Raw genomic sequence first — 15,455 nt, forward strand, 5'->3', positions numbered from 1 at the left:
TAAAATAATACCACATTTGGTGTCCATGTACTGTTTTTTGTTTAATAATTTTTGTACAGGTGCCAGCAGGCCTTAATGTCTGGGTATGGTGGTACTTCATGGCGGGCAGGCTTGCTGGAACCTGTAGTCCACCTGTTAAAAACAATATTATTTTATTAATCACTATCACCATTACCTCACACTCAAAGGGTGTGGAGAAGAGACCTGGGCTTTCAGGTCCTTGGGAAAAGGGGACCCCATTTTTTAGGGGGACCCACTTCCCTAGGGATTCTAGTCCTGGTCTGAAAAGTTAAGGGCTGGTTGCCATTATGGCAGGATGACCCCATGCTGGCAGAGCTCCAACGGAGGATCAGTGAGTCAGAGGACAACTGTCACACTGCACCTGCACTGACAGTTACTAATTTCCTCCAAGCACATTCTCATATGCCATGCTCTCTAATGTTGGTCTGCAGAGATTTCTGTTCGGCAATGATTTCTGTTCTGCAATGTTTTCTGAAACCACCATGATTTGGTAAGTTATACTGATTTCTGTCCTTTAACTCACTCTGCTCCTGATATACTCCATTCCAAATAGTCAGAGAATAGGCCTGCCTGCACTGTCATTTACTCCTAAATTGCATTGTTATCCAGGTATGAATGACTTCTGCGTTCCTTGTCATAGCTTTCCCCCTTTAGTGTATAACACAACAGACATGTAATTTGAATTGAAGAGATTGCAATTTCCAATCCCACTCTCTTTAGCAATGACCATCAATAAGGCCCAAGGTCAATCTTTGAAGGTAGCAGGTATTGACCTGCAAACTCCTTGCTTTTCCCATGGGCAGTTGTGTGTGGCATGTTCAAGAGTGGGGGCTTCCAACAGCCTTTTCATTCTGGCTCTTAATGGAAACAAAAAATATTATTTATACCTCAGTGTTGAGGTAACAGTGTCTAAATACTCCATATAAAAGGACAGATAAGCCCTTTTCAGGGCTAAAACCATGATAAAAAAGTGGGGTCCTTTTCAGGATCAATGGAATGAGGTTATAGGCGAGGACAATATGAAAATGAAGGCTGCAGATGTACTTCAAGGTCCATTCTTCAACCTGGGCAATGCCGGGCATCTCAGCTAGTATAAAATGTTACATATGTTTAACAAACATATAGCTGGTTTGATGTTCTGAAGTCAGTAATTTGGTCAATTTATCGACCAAATTACCAAAAACGGCCTTTAGTAAATATACCTCGTAGTGTCAGATAGGAGCTGTAGGATATATATAAACCCTTCTGCCAGCCTCATTGCAATGCCGGATTCTGCAAGGGATCCACTACACAGACACTGGGACCTGGCTGTCACATTTACAAGTGCAGAACAGATCTCCTCTGACTTCCCAGAACCCTAGGCAGTGGTAGTTTCTGACCGCCGACATCACTGCCATAATCCCACCACAGAATGCAGTGTGAACAGTACTCTAGAGTGCATGAGTAGGCGATCAAGGTTTGAGGAGGGTGACTTTGTGACCCTCCAAGCACTATTTGGCTAATCTCTATATGTGCAGAGATCAACTGCAGCAGGTTCTCTGCTGTGCTCTGCATGTGAGATGGGGGGATTGTGCATGGGCGTGGGAGAGTAACCCCCTGGGGGGGGATCTAGCTTAGATGAGGGTGGGGGAGGTATAAAATAAAACTATATAATGCTGGAGGGGGTGAGGGGTGGGGTAAAATAATAATACAAAAGATTAAACTGGTCACAGAATAGGAGCAAAAGGAGGGTTGGTGCAAAAAAACAGGATTTTTACAAGGGAGGTGTTTTATAAAACAGGGATTCTATTTTACTATTAAGGGGGTGTGGACAGGTAATGTTATTAGGATTTATGACCACCAATCGGGGGGAGGCATTGCCAATCGGGGGGAGGAGTTATTTTATAATAGCGGCCTATGGATGGGGGGGAAGGCAAAACCCTCCACAAAATATATATTTTTAAATAAAACATTTGGGTGCAGGGTGTGCAGAGAACACGGGCCCCTGGGTCCACAGGGGCCCACACCGTACAGTGTTCGCAAATACGCGCTATAGCGCATATTTTACCCGCTATTGGGCACTGGGGACTCACTTTTTTAAAGAAGGTGGGTCCCCAGGGACGCGCTGTGCTGTGGCCAATCCCTGACAGCTGGCTGCAGCACAGCGCGTCCTCCTGAGAAAGACACAAGGCTGTCTGTTAGAGCAGCCAATGAGAGTCAGATAGAATCTCATTGGCTGCTGCTGCGGAAAGCCATGCTGGGATCAAGTGTCTGATCCCAGCATTGGCACAGCATTCGTAAGCCACCGCAGTGAGCACCTGGTGAAGGGACCGCCTGGTCCCTTCCACCAGTGTCAGTGGTAAAGTGGCGGCGGGAGAAGCTTGGGTCCGGGCGCAAGCTGAGCGGAGCTCACTGCCCGGAAGCCAAGCGGCGGCGGCGGTTGTTTGGCACTGGCCGCGAGCCAAACACGGCATGCGGTCCACCAGCCAATAGGAGGCAGACGCAACGAGCCAATCGCGGCTCGCCGCGTCATAGCCCTGCCCACTCGCAGCGTCTTGAATTAGATGCCGCTGAGCGGGAGACTTCAGTACCGGCAGGAGGGGAGGAGTGAAGACCTCCCGAAGACACGAGAAGAGCGGCGCGGCAACAGTTGTGGTGGCCGCGCAAGAGACCAGAAGACAGCGCGATCAAGAAGGAAGATAGGAAGAGGCGGCGCCGCTGCCCAGGACGGGCCAGTGGCAGAAGAATGAAGCTGAGGACCGAAGAGGACTGCGGGGGTGGAAAGAAAAAGAGCTAACGTACGGGTAGGCGGCCTTGGGCCACCGTTATTTAACCCCTCCCTACACCACCAGGATTGTCGGGCACTAGGCCCGTGGGATAAATTCAGACAATAGTCCTGTGGGTATATAGGTGGGCACAAGGCCCGGGCTACATAGGGGGCATTAGGCCCAATTGAAGGTGTGAGTGACCTGGGCATTAGGCCCAGGTCACTAAATGGCAAATAGGTGGGCCAATACTGGGGGCAATGCATAGGGGGTAAACAACTGGGGGCAATGCATAGAGGGTAAACTACTGGTGGGGGCAATGCATAAGGGGATTACTACTGGGGGCAATGCATAGGGGAATTACTACTGGGGGCAATGCATAGGGGGCAACTACTGGGGGCAATGCATATGGGGGACTACTACTGGGGGCAATGCATAGGGGGGGACTACTACTGGGGGCAATGTATAAGGGGGGACTACTACTGGGGACTACTACTGGGGACAATGCATAGGGGGACTACAACTGGGGGCAATGCATAGGGGCACTACTGCTGGGGGCAATGCATATGGGCACTACTGCTGGGGGCAATGCATAGAGGGCATTAATGTGTGGCATAATGTGCAAAGGGCATTAATGTGCGGCATAACGTATAAAGGCCGGGCATGACTGTGTGGCATCATTTGTAAGAGCTATTACTGCATGGCATAATGTGTAAAGACCGGGCATTAATATGCAGCATAATGTTGAAAAACCGGGCATGGCTGTGTGGCAAAATGTGTAAAGACCAGGCACTGCTGTGTGGCAAAATGTGTAAAGGGCATTAATGTTCGGCATAATGTGTAAAGGCCGGGCATGGCTGTGTGGCATCATTTGTAAGGGGTTAGGGGAGGTCTGAGAGGCATATGGGGAGCTCTAAAGCATAAATTATGATGGGACACAGAAATGATGGGACCCAGAAATGGTCAGGTAGGACCCCTTTTTATTAAAGTGGAGGGTCCCTCGGACCCACATATTTTGTCACTCACAGCGATAATTGCCGTACACCGATATTTTTGATACTTACATCTCCGGAGTCTCACGTCAGTGCTATCAGCGCTGTAAAAATCACCTTGAAAATGGGCGCTGCTTTTATACCCCTTTCATACATAGTGCAAAGACCCGGATTTTTTGCACGTGAATGCACATCTCGGGATCACGACCCTGTTCTGTACCAGGGTCGGGAACTTAGACCCAGGAAATTCACTTCCCGGATCGTTGGTCTGAAGAGGGTACAACACATATAGCAAAAACCAGTTTTTTTTTGTCATGAAAGCGCATCGACCCGGGTTTTTGCTATATGTAAATAGAAACTCCCCAGATCAAAGTCTCAGGTCCTTGACCCTCCCCTGCACCAGGGTCAGACTGAGACCCGGAAAATTCCCGGTTTGATAGACCTGTGTATTTCCTGGGTCCTATATCTGAAAGGTGTATTAGACAACCATGGCCCTGATTCAGATTTGTACATACTGTAGTTCCGAATGCTGATGGATCAAACTTTTTTTTTTGCATAATGCGCATGCACGGAAGAAAACAATCACCTCAGGGTGTTGCCAAAGTTACTCCGCATTCTGAGTTGTGCATATGCATTGTATATGTAGGCTTATCATACTATCCTTTTAATCCAGGACACTCATGAATTACACAGGTTCTGTGGCTGGCTGACTGCAAGCCTGCATTTCTCCTAGTTTTAATGTAAGTCATGAGTGTCCGCATCTAAAGGGATAGTAAACCTATGTATATGCCATATCTCCTGCACCCAACACAGGGTAGGTTTAAATGTTGATAATAGTTATGACTGCTGCATTTGCTGACCGAGCTGCTGGGGCCTCGCATCATACAGTCGCGGGAGGCTCCCGATTTTTTGGCTAACCCCTTGCATCCCTGGAACGGTAGGCACTACTCACGCTTTCTGGCCACGTCCAAGTGAAGTGGGTAGAATCACACCATGTGGCCCCGCCCCCTTATTTAAATATGCACCGTTTGCGGAAAATTGACGCGAGGGTACGGGTGTGAGGACTTCGACTATTTCAGTACATAAAGATAAACTACACTTGCCAAAGTTCCACTGTGGTCGTTGGAGGATCTATCCTGGTTGCTGGCATTCATCACATGCAGTGTGCAGAGAGTTAAAGTGATCATCTGTTTCTTAGGTGTCGTCAGGTTGTTGGATTCCTTGATTGCTTGTTATTCCAAACCTGATTCTATTTGGGTCACATGTTCTGAACTTCCTAATGATCACAAACCTCTAGTATAAAGCCTGTTACTAACTATGCCTCATTGCCTGTGCAACGTTACGTTCAGGTCTTCCTTGGACTCCTGCCAGATCCCCGCTGTGCCTGGTGTATGCTGTGGACCTCGCTACATTCCTGCTCATGTTCCGGTTCGAGTTCTGATACAGGTTATCAGCTGCACTACAGAGCTCAGCATAGCCATTGTCTTTCCGTTGTTATCCTGCTCTATTACTGCTATTCCATTCTACGCTACATTATTTGGTTTACTTGTTATAATTGACTCATACGGACACTGGGGTTACTTCTTCTACAGTTGTCAACTGCACCGTTACAGTCTATCCTCATCGGAACCCCATCACATCGCAGGGCTCAACCCTGCTCCGGACCTTCATCCTGCCGCAGGGCTCAACTCTGCTCCGGACCTTCATCCTTCCACAGGGCTCAACCCTGCTCCGGACCTTCATCCTGCCGCAGGACTCAACCCTGCTCCGGACCTTCATCCTGCCGCAGGGCTCAACCCTGCTCTGGACCTTCATCCTGCTGCAGGGCTCAACCCTGCTCCGGATCTTCATCCTTCCACAGGGCTCAACCCTGCTCCGGAACTTCATTACATCGCAGGGCTCAACCCTGCTCCGGACCTTCCATACATCAGGGCTCAAAACTGTTTGGAACCCTCATCACGTCTCAGGGCTTAACCCTGTTCCAGATCTTCATTATGTCTCAGGGCTTAACCTCGTTCCGGATCTTGTTACATCTTAGGGCTCAACCAAGTTCCGGACCTCCATCGCGATACAGGGCTAAACCCTGTTATTGACCTCTATTCTATTATGAGGCCCTAGCTTTGTGTCGGACGCGGGGTTTCACCCCACACCAGTTCAGTGTGTACTTTGAACTTTGTTTCTCACAGGGGCATACCCCTGCACCTGTTAGTGCATGTCATTAACTTTTGTATTATTGAGATTTAATATGGAACTTTGCCATACAGTTTTGCTCTTGAATATATTCTATTTACTTTAATTTCGTGCCAGTGATATTTCATGAAAATGTCATTCCTAAAACCACCTCAGTTCATACTACCTAGTAAACCTGACTCTTCCAAGGAGTCTCAAGTGTCTGTAGCCGTGACAACGGGGCTTAATGATGCGACCTGTCTGGCCCCACCCCCAACACCTCCCACCTGCTTCTCCTCCCCGAGCTTCTCCCGGGGAGGAAACATCAAATGTCGGCAAGTATGAGTTGCATATGTTAAATGTAACACATGAATGCAAGCGGCTCTATAATACTGCTGTAGAATCGCATTTGCATGCTGATTGCAACGTGTGCACAGCTCCTGTATGCAGGGCCGGCAAGATGCGGTCAGCCGACTCTGCGCAGCAGGGAGGCGCCGTTGCCTTCTCTGTTTGTTGGGTGCCTGCTGAGGTTTTGCTACAAGCGGGCACCCAACGGCTCCTTCCCTGCAGCCGGAGGTTGGAGCTTACTCCTGAGCTCCACCTTCTGGCTCTTGCAGTGTGTGTAGGGAGAGCCGTCATGACGTCTCTCCCATAGTGCTGAGCACGAGGAGCTATCAGAGGCTTCAGGTAAGTACAATGTTGCATGTTTGTATGTAAGTATGTGTAACAGGAATTATTACTGTGGGCATTATGTGTAAGGGGCACTATTACTGTGGGCATTATGTGTATAAGGCGCACTATTACTGTGGGCATTATGTGTAAAAGGGGCACCACTACTGTGGGCATTATGTGTAAAGGGGCACTATTACTGTGGGCATCATGTGTATAAGGGGCACTATGACGGTGGGTATTATGTAAGGGGCACTATTGCTGTGGCCATTATGTTATAAGGGGCAGTATTACTGAGGGCATTATGTGTATAAGGGGCATTTTTACTGTGGGCATTATGTGTATAAAGGCCACCACTACTGTGGGCATTAGGTGTATAAAGGCCACCACTACTGTGGGCATTATGTGTAAGGAAGGGGCACTGCTTAGCTACTGTCAGCATTATGTGTATAAGGGGCACTGCTGTGTGTCGTAACATGAATAAGGGACACTACAATGTGGTGTAATGTGAATCAGGGGCACTACGTTTAGTGTAATGCGAATAACATTGCACTAGTGTGTAGTGTAATTTTAATTGGGGGTACTATTGTGTGGCCACGCCTCTTTATATTGAAGCCACTCCCCTTTCATATTGAGACCACGCACATTTATTTTGCAGCATGCGCTGTACCTTAGAAAAAAGACAGAGGGAGGGCGCACATTTAAAGTTTGCAGGGGCGTCGAACACCCTAGCACCGGCCCTGCCTGTATGCATATGTATTACATGCAACCAGGGCCGGACTGGCCATCGGGAAACTTCTGGCACATGCCAGAAGGGCCGATGGCCAAATGGGCCGGTCTGGCCGAACGCAGTCATACCCGACACTGCAGCACCGCCTCCCGGACGGCGCCATGTTTAGCAAGTGTTTACTATGCGCGGCCGTGTCATGACGTCATCATGCGGCCTGCGCCTTTGTGTGAGAAACACGATGGGGGCATTTTAGAATCTGCGCCGTGTGTAATGCTATTCAGCCAGCTCTTGTGAGCTGGCAACGTGCAGGGCTGCCCGGTGTTATGTGTGGCCGCGTCATGACATAGTGACATCTTTACGCGGCCGCTTACCTCAATCTATCTGCTGGTACTGGGCACTCGCTGCTTACAGTGCGATGCACGGAGCCCAGTGCTGAATAGGACAGCAGCCACAGCCTACCCCTTCTTGTGGCTCCGCCTCCCGAGTGCCTGTGAGCAAGGTCCAGTCTCTCAGAGCCCAGCAGAAGGGCTTTGTTTGCTCAGGACTGGAAGCTGTTGTAGTTGTACGTGCACGGTGCTGGAGCTGAAGTGTAGGTACTGGAACACCAGGTCAGTGTTCTAATCCTCCAAGCCCAGTGCTACCCCATCTAACTGCCCTCCCATCCCAGTGTCTCCCCATGCCCAACCCAGTGCCTCCTCTCTCCCCATTCCAGTGTCCCCCGCCATCTCACTGCCCTCCCATCCCAGTGTCTCCCACATGTCCAGCCCAGTGCCCCCTTTCCCCATTCCAGTGTACCCTGCCATCTCACTGCTCTCCCATCCCAGTGTCTCCCCCATGTCCAGCCCAGTGCCCCATCTCTCCCCATTTCAGTGTCCCCCGCCATCTCACTGCCCTCCCATCCCAGTGTCTCCCCCATGTCCAGCCCAGTGCCCCCTCTCTCCTCATTTCAGTGTCCCCCGCCATCTCACTGCCATCCCTTCCCAGTGCCTCCCCCATGTCCAGCCAAGTGTCCCTTCTCTCCCCATTTCAGTGTCCCCCGCCATCTCACTGCCCTCTTTTTGTGCACATATTTACTTTACATTGAACATAAACATAAAGAATTTGATTTGGTGCTGGACCACCAACCTGAGGCACCCCTGCAAGTGTCCCAAGGCACCCCAGGGTGCCGCGGCACACAGTTTGGGAACCACTGCTGTAGCCTAAGGGCTACACTTTGCAAACTTAGGGTGAGGGTTCCTTAAAAGATCCTTAAAAGTTCTGGTGAATTGCGTATGTGGTTTACTGCTTGCAAGACTTCATTTTATTGTGTTATAGGCTAGCTCTCCTATCACCACAATGTATTGTCTGATTGGCTACTAATATCAGGGGCACTACTACTGTGTGGGGCATTACTGTGTGGCACTACTACACTGTAGCATAATGTGTATAAGGAGTACTACAGTGTGGCATAACGTGAATAGGCTCTTTGTGGTGTAATGTTAATGGGTACTACTGAGTGGTGTAACGTGGATAAGGGGCTCTACTGTGTGGTGTATTTTGAAGGGACACTGACACTACTGTGCGGTGTAATCATGTTTTCACAATCTTCCTGAAATGCTTTTTCAGAAGTAGGCAAGTAACACCTATGAGCGCAGCGGTAAAGTGAACGTGTATTGCTACATATGAGAGGCGTGTCATAATAATCACTTACATCCAAATGTTAATGAGCCATTAAGCAGTTAGTAAGCTCTACAAGCATTGCGTTTAACAAGTGGTTCCATATACTGTAAGTGGCCACTAGAAACCTTATATGAAAATGCATATAGCCATAGGGATCGGGCTGGGTATGGATTGCCGGTGGTCGGGATGCCGCTGGTCAGAATACCAACAGCAGCATCCCGACACCCATAAGAAAACAAGGTAAGTCTGACCCCTACCCTAACCCTCCACGATGCCTAAACCTAACCTCCCCCTCCCCGCACTCTAAACCTAACACTCCCTCCCCGGTGCCTAAACTGAACCTCCTCCTCACCGCACCCTAAACCTAACCCTCCCCTAAATGGCGATACTTACCTTTGGGATGCTGGCGAGCAGGATACTGGTACTGGGATCCCGACTCTGTCGGGATTTTGGCACCGGTATTTAGACGGTTGGCATCCCACATGCCGGGATGCTGACTACACCCTATAGGGATCATTGTGCCTTATAACCAAATGCAGGGAAATGGCACTGATAATCCCATTTAAATGTATATGTCTCTTGATTTTTTTTTTTCCTCCAAGTATATAACAGCTACATAATGGGGGTAAGGTGCAATCAGGGAGATTGCTAGACTCTTCAGGGAGTCAGAGAGTATTACTACTGTTTCAGGGAGTCTCCCTGACAATAAGGGAGAGTTGGCAAGTATGGGTGTAATGTGATGAAGGGGCACTACTGTGTGGAATCATTTGAATTGGAGGTACTATTGTGTGATCACGCCCCTTTCCACACCAGATTTTTCCGCCGCACACCTGCAGCATGCACTATCCCTTCGCTGCTCTCTCCCTAATTGTGAATGGGGACACCAGGGCCGTAGCTAGGGTAGTGCGGCCGGTGCCATCGCACAGGGCACCACAGGTCAGGGGGCTCTGTCTGGGCCTGTCAAATTTCTGTTTATTAGCATTCTCACTTGTAGCTTCCTCTTATTTCATTCCCAGCATCTCCTGGCCTCCCCTATCTCTTCCCTGGTCCTTTCCCATCAGGCCATTTCCCTTATTTGGGTGCATTATGTCCCTTTGAAAAATGAGGGGGGCGCCAATGCTCTTTCTGGCACAGGGCACCAAAAAGTCTAGTTACGACTCTCGGGGACACCAATGCTCTTTATGTACACAAAGCACCAGAATGTGGAGTTTCGGCTCTGCTTTGGTGTGCACAGATGTGTCCTCCTCTGTGTTCATAATTCCAGTTTCTATTCTAAACAATTCCTACAGTGATCACCATCTAATCCTATACAACTGCTAAGCTAGGGCTTGGTCAATTGGGAAAATGCCTTCCCTTTTCTTTGTGTGTGACTTACAACAGTGGTTCTCAAACTCGATCCTCAGGACCCTACACGGGGGAATTCAATTAGAGGCGAAATCAGCCGATTTCGCCAACGTTTTCCGCCTACTTTTCTCCAGCCAAGGGCAGGCAAAAAAAATGTGCAAAATCCCTATTTTTTGGTTTTTATCTAATTTTTTTTCCGTAAGTTGCATACTTTGGCAAAAAAACTTTTTTTGTGAAGAATGCGTTTAACGTATTGGGTCTGGGATTTTGGAGGAACATAAGGATGCGCCAAGTGTTTAAGTATAACACTTGGCTGGCACAGTAATTTTTTTCAAAATGCTAAATGCACGCCTGCGCCAGCCACGTGCGATGTTTAAAACACTTGGCACATCTTTATGGCCCTCCGAAATACCAGACCGCAGCGGCCATTTTCCAGGTGCCCTGCGCATAGTCTATAGACTCAGGGCGCACTCTACTGCCCAGAGTCTATAACTCCGGTGTTAGCCGTGCACAGCTCAGTGCGCTGCCGGCTGCCAGGCAGAGAGGAGGTGGCCCGTGTTGGACACTGCACACGGGTCCCCTCCTCTCTAGAAACGTCCCTGAGTGCCAGCTTTAACTAACAGAACCAACCAAGGGCGGTATGTAATAGAGATCGAGTATGCTGGAGATGCGGGATGCCGGCTGATCTCGATCGTTTTTTTAAAGTTGCAATAATTTACAACGCAAACCTGAACTGGTTTTGCCTTGTAAATGATTGCAACTTTAAAAAAACTATTGAGATCACCTGGCATCCCGCACCTCTGGCAAACTCTACCTCTATTACATGTCGCCCCAAATGTATGACTATGTCACATGTTTGAATCCCCTGCAGGGTGAGCTCTCAGCTCTGTATGTGTATTTTAATACAGAGATTGATGTACACTTGCATGTTCTACTATTAATTATATTTGTAATGGCATAAGCTTAGTGGGAGGAGTCAGGAATAGTAAGGGGAGGAGTCTGTGCCAGGAGCAGATGCTGACCTATGTGCTTTAAATGCCTATTTTTAGTCCCAGTCCGGCCCTGCATGCAACCATAAATCAGCCCCTATAAGTGAATGACTATAAATGTTTCAAGTTAATTATTACATTTTTCTCACAGTAAATAATTAGATAAGAATTCCTTTTATAATTGTTTTTTTTTTTTGCTCTCACATTACAGGTACAATGCCAAATACACACCTCACCTCACTATAGTAATATCCCTTTAAATCAATCGCCCTCACTGCTGCAGCAATCAGCGTCTGAACAAGGGGCTGCGAGTTTGCAATCGTAACCCCGAAGATCCAGAGCAGTGGGATCAACCTGTTGAGCTACAAAATTGCTTCTCATTGACCTAGAGGTCTAAAGATGTACAAAGGTGACAGTTGATTTCAAGGAGTGATATCTTGGATGAGGAAGGGCTGGTCACATCGCCACACCCTTCCCCGGGAAAAGCTGACAGACTGGTTGCCTACAGTACCTGTGGCTGCTGCATTACTTTCTGTATGTATGTGCTCTGTGAGTGCAGCAGTACAGTCCTCTCCCATGGCTGAGCCCAAGCTTCCTTACTGCAATGGAACACACAAAGCACACCAAGGTCATCTAAACGGGCTGTCCAAGAAGAACGGCGTGTCTAAAGCACTGCAGGTAAGACTGAGAACCAGCACTGTATGTGTGTGCTTAGTTACTGTACATCTACATAGAGGAAATGCTTTGCAGTCAGCCTGTCTTTCCTTTAACTCTTTAATAATTGTCTATTGATTGTGCTTATATTCTATATTCTTTGAATTGAACAGACACCTATTATCCTTAGTACTTACTAGTTTGAGATACTAGTTTTTATTTTAAGTGTTCTTTAGGCGTGTGCTTAGAAACTTTACAATCCTATAGCCCGAGTCTTCAAAAGAGCTACTGAGAGAATGAGGAAGTAAAATATATAATATATATATAATCTGCAGTTATTCATTGTGTATTATGTAACTGCAGCTGTCACTGATTCAGAATTCATGCAAACATTTGTCAAAGCAAATATTTAATATCATTTTGTTTTCGTCATGTCACTGCCTGCTAGTGTTGATCATTGTGCAATGGTAAAGACTGATTTGCTTTATGCTGATTTTTAATTTGCCTTCAGTCCTATACTCACAATTTCTTCAAAACAGGAAGGGAAACCATGGTGTAGGGTGTAAGCGAAAGGTTAGTGCTTCAAACACAATATTTGCTGTCAACCCCAACATCCTCTACAACACAAAAAAAAAAAAAATCTATAAATTGTGCAATTCCATCTGTATTTGTTTCACTAAATAGTTAGTACTCCTGAAACTGCATGGTATGGCAGATGTACTAAGTTCTGAAAAGTGGTAAACTACCAGCCACTCAGCTCCTAACTGTCATGTTACAGGCTGTGTTTGAAAAATGACAGTTAGGAGCTGAGTGGCTGGTTCGTTTATCACTTCCCAATTTATCACTTACCAGCGCTTAGTACAGTTGCCCCTTTATATTGTTTTTGTGATTTTAAAGGATCTGTTAAGAGCTTAAAAAGGATAAATGATTTATTTCTCTCCCACTTTGTGGTTTGTTGTATGCGAAGGTACATGGTAAACTGTACAGTATTTCCTTTAGGGCATTTCCTGAATGTTGTGAAACTTAAATTATTGCTAATTACTGCCATTCAGATTGTGCTTTCAAAATTGTGACTACTCCTTCCTCGGTTACCCAATCAATGACTGTGTACAGTTACCATGGTGACCTAATACCTGCCCAGTGCTTTGCTTTAACTGTCCTCTACTGTAATCTATTGTCTTAAATGCCAGGGTTGATTTTAATACTGTATGACAATATTATAGATATTTGTGTCAAAATGTTTTGTTTGAAAGTTAGTCAAATGTACACTTACTATATTTTTATAGTAAATATATCAAACACATGTTGCAATGTTACCTGTGTTGTAGTATTATGTCATATTTTAGTTATGTCACTTGTGGTAGCTGGCAGATTTTGCAGCATGTGCACACAAACCGTATCTGGGAAGTGGAGGAAGAACATTATCAATTCAGTTGTATATCTGCTTTAGTAAATAAGTGTGCTTGGAAGTGAGTGAATTAATTTAATCCAGTTCCTGGGATAATTGATAATATTAATATCACCCCTGTTTGTCTGTCCCTCCCCCTTAGAATGTAAGCTCCTATGAGCAGGGCCCTCTACCCTCTTGTGCTTCTCCTTACTCTACCTTCATCTACTTCTTACTCTCTACCAGGGCACCTAACACTTGGTTGCTTTGCATTGTTGCTTATCTGGGTGCTATGGTCGCGAATGTAGCAATGTATATTATCCATGTCCTGTAATGTATTGTACTGTACTGTAAGTCACAGTAATTCAATCTATTTGTTTATGTACTTTGTAAGGTGCTGCGGAACAATTGTGGCGCTATATAAATAAACGATAATAATAATAATTTAAGTTTGTGGATGGGCTGAATGTGTTTAAAAAGTATAGAGAGGAGAGGAACCTAATGTTTGCATTGCAATAAGAGTGAGGTGGGTTAATCAAATGTCTAGGATGGGGTCTGGCTTGGGTGTGTACCACGCTTGGGCCAATTGTGCCTTAAGGGTGTTTCTTTTGAGTGAAGTGATGTAAGGCTCTGGCTGTGTGGGCCAAAGCCTGTTTTGATTGTCTTCTACACCTTCCCTGCCCTAGTTTTCTTAAGACGCCCATCCACTAGCAGATCTTAATGGACGACTGTACGATAACGACATCGTTATCGTTCAGTCGTCCATTAATCGGGTACTAAAATGTCGGAAATGACCAGCTATGCACGCTCCCACTGGTCGTTTCCGACATCAATCTTCGCCTGAACATGCTGGTCAATCTGCCGATAACGACAGATTGACCATGTTCATGGATGAGGAAGGGTGCCTACACAGTCCTTCACTAGTCACCTAATGGAGCTAATGGATGTGCCCCTTAACTTTTGGTGGTTGCTGATTGTTTTGTTGTTGGCTTATTGCGGTGGGAAAGAAAGGCAGGTCATCAGGCCACATTTAGTTTAAGGTTTGGGTGCGCTCACCTTCGTAGACTGGTTTTATATCTGTACCACCCAGATGGGGGCAGTGTCATCACCCTAACTGGTGAGTAGTCAAGTTAGAGCAGGGATGGGGGAACCTCAGGTCCGGAAGCCGTATAAAGCCCATGGAATTATTTGGTCTGGCCCTCTGAGCTTTTTTCTGCTAGCCTCATCTGGCTAGCAGGGTGCCAGAATCTATGCAGCAGTGCTGCCTGGAGCATCCTTTGGGTGCTTCAGACTGTCACACCGCTGCCCTTATAGCTCCCTGGAGCATCCTCAGGATACTCCTGCCATTGCTGTAGTCGCCAGCGATTGTGTCCCCATCCCCGTGTGATGTCACATGGAAGAGTCGTGGCCTGCACCAGGCCTGCGAATAATGTTATGTATATATCAAAAATTGCCCTTGGCAGAATAAAGGTTGCCCACCCCTGAGTTAGAGGCTCGAGTGGATAATTTTGTTTGTGTACCGTGGTTGGCATTCGCCTACAATGCACGTTGTTAGTTTGATGTGCCAAATGTAATAGGGTGAGAGTTTAGCAGTAAACTCTCAGACTTTTTAAACTTGGCCAATATAATAGAGTCCGAGAACATGCAAACTCGCATGTTTTCAGACTAAAAAACTCTCACAACTTAAACTCTCATCCAGATGTTTTCCCATGATGAAGATAAGACGACCAATGTGAGAGTTTACCGCTAAGCTCTCACATTTTCTAAACTCTCACCCTATTACATTTGGACCTCTGTGTCTTTTAATAGTAGTATTACTGTGATTATGGTCACATCCGATAGAAGATTTATGATGCTTTTAGTGGATGTAAATAACACAAACATAATAAATCTGCAAACATAATGCCAAGGTGTAAATGTGTTAACTGGAGCTCTTCTAGCAAAGTGCTTAGTTGTACAATAGTAAACCTAGTGTTCCTATCTCCTAACCAGTAAGTGATGCCATATACGGCTTTTTATTATTTTGTGCTGCAGTACACTTTTACAGCCCTCTGCATAACCATTTAGTAGTTGAGTAGGACCCGTTTCAACCAGAAT

The 15,455-nt window shown here is 46.7% G+C and overlaps 1 protein-coding gene across 1 annotated transcript in view; it reads left to right on the forward strand.

The window, feature by feature from the left end:
• The first annotated feature begins 11,630 nt into the window (after positions 1–11,630).
• Positions 11,631–15,455, forward strand: part of LOC148516876 (serine palmitoyltransferase 3-like) — a 170,442-nt gene continuing 166,617 nt past the window's right edge. Inside the window, exon 1 of the mRNA XM_088479451.1 lies at positions 11,631–11,995. Coding sequence (XP_088335577.1) covers positions 11,759–11,995 — 237 coding nt within the window. The 5' untranslated portion in view covers positions 11,631–11,758. The remainder of the gene's footprint in view (positions 11,996–15,455) is intronic.

The sequence above is a fragment of the Taudactylus pleione genome, unplaced genomic scaffold (assembly GCF_031769625.1).
Source record: "Taudactylus pleione unplaced genomic scaffold, aTauple2 ptg000235l, whole genome shotgun sequence".
In the NCBI taxonomy this organism is placed as follows: domain Eukaryota; kingdom Metazoa; phylum Chordata; class Amphibia; order Anura; family Myobatrachidae; genus Taudactylus; species Taudactylus pleione.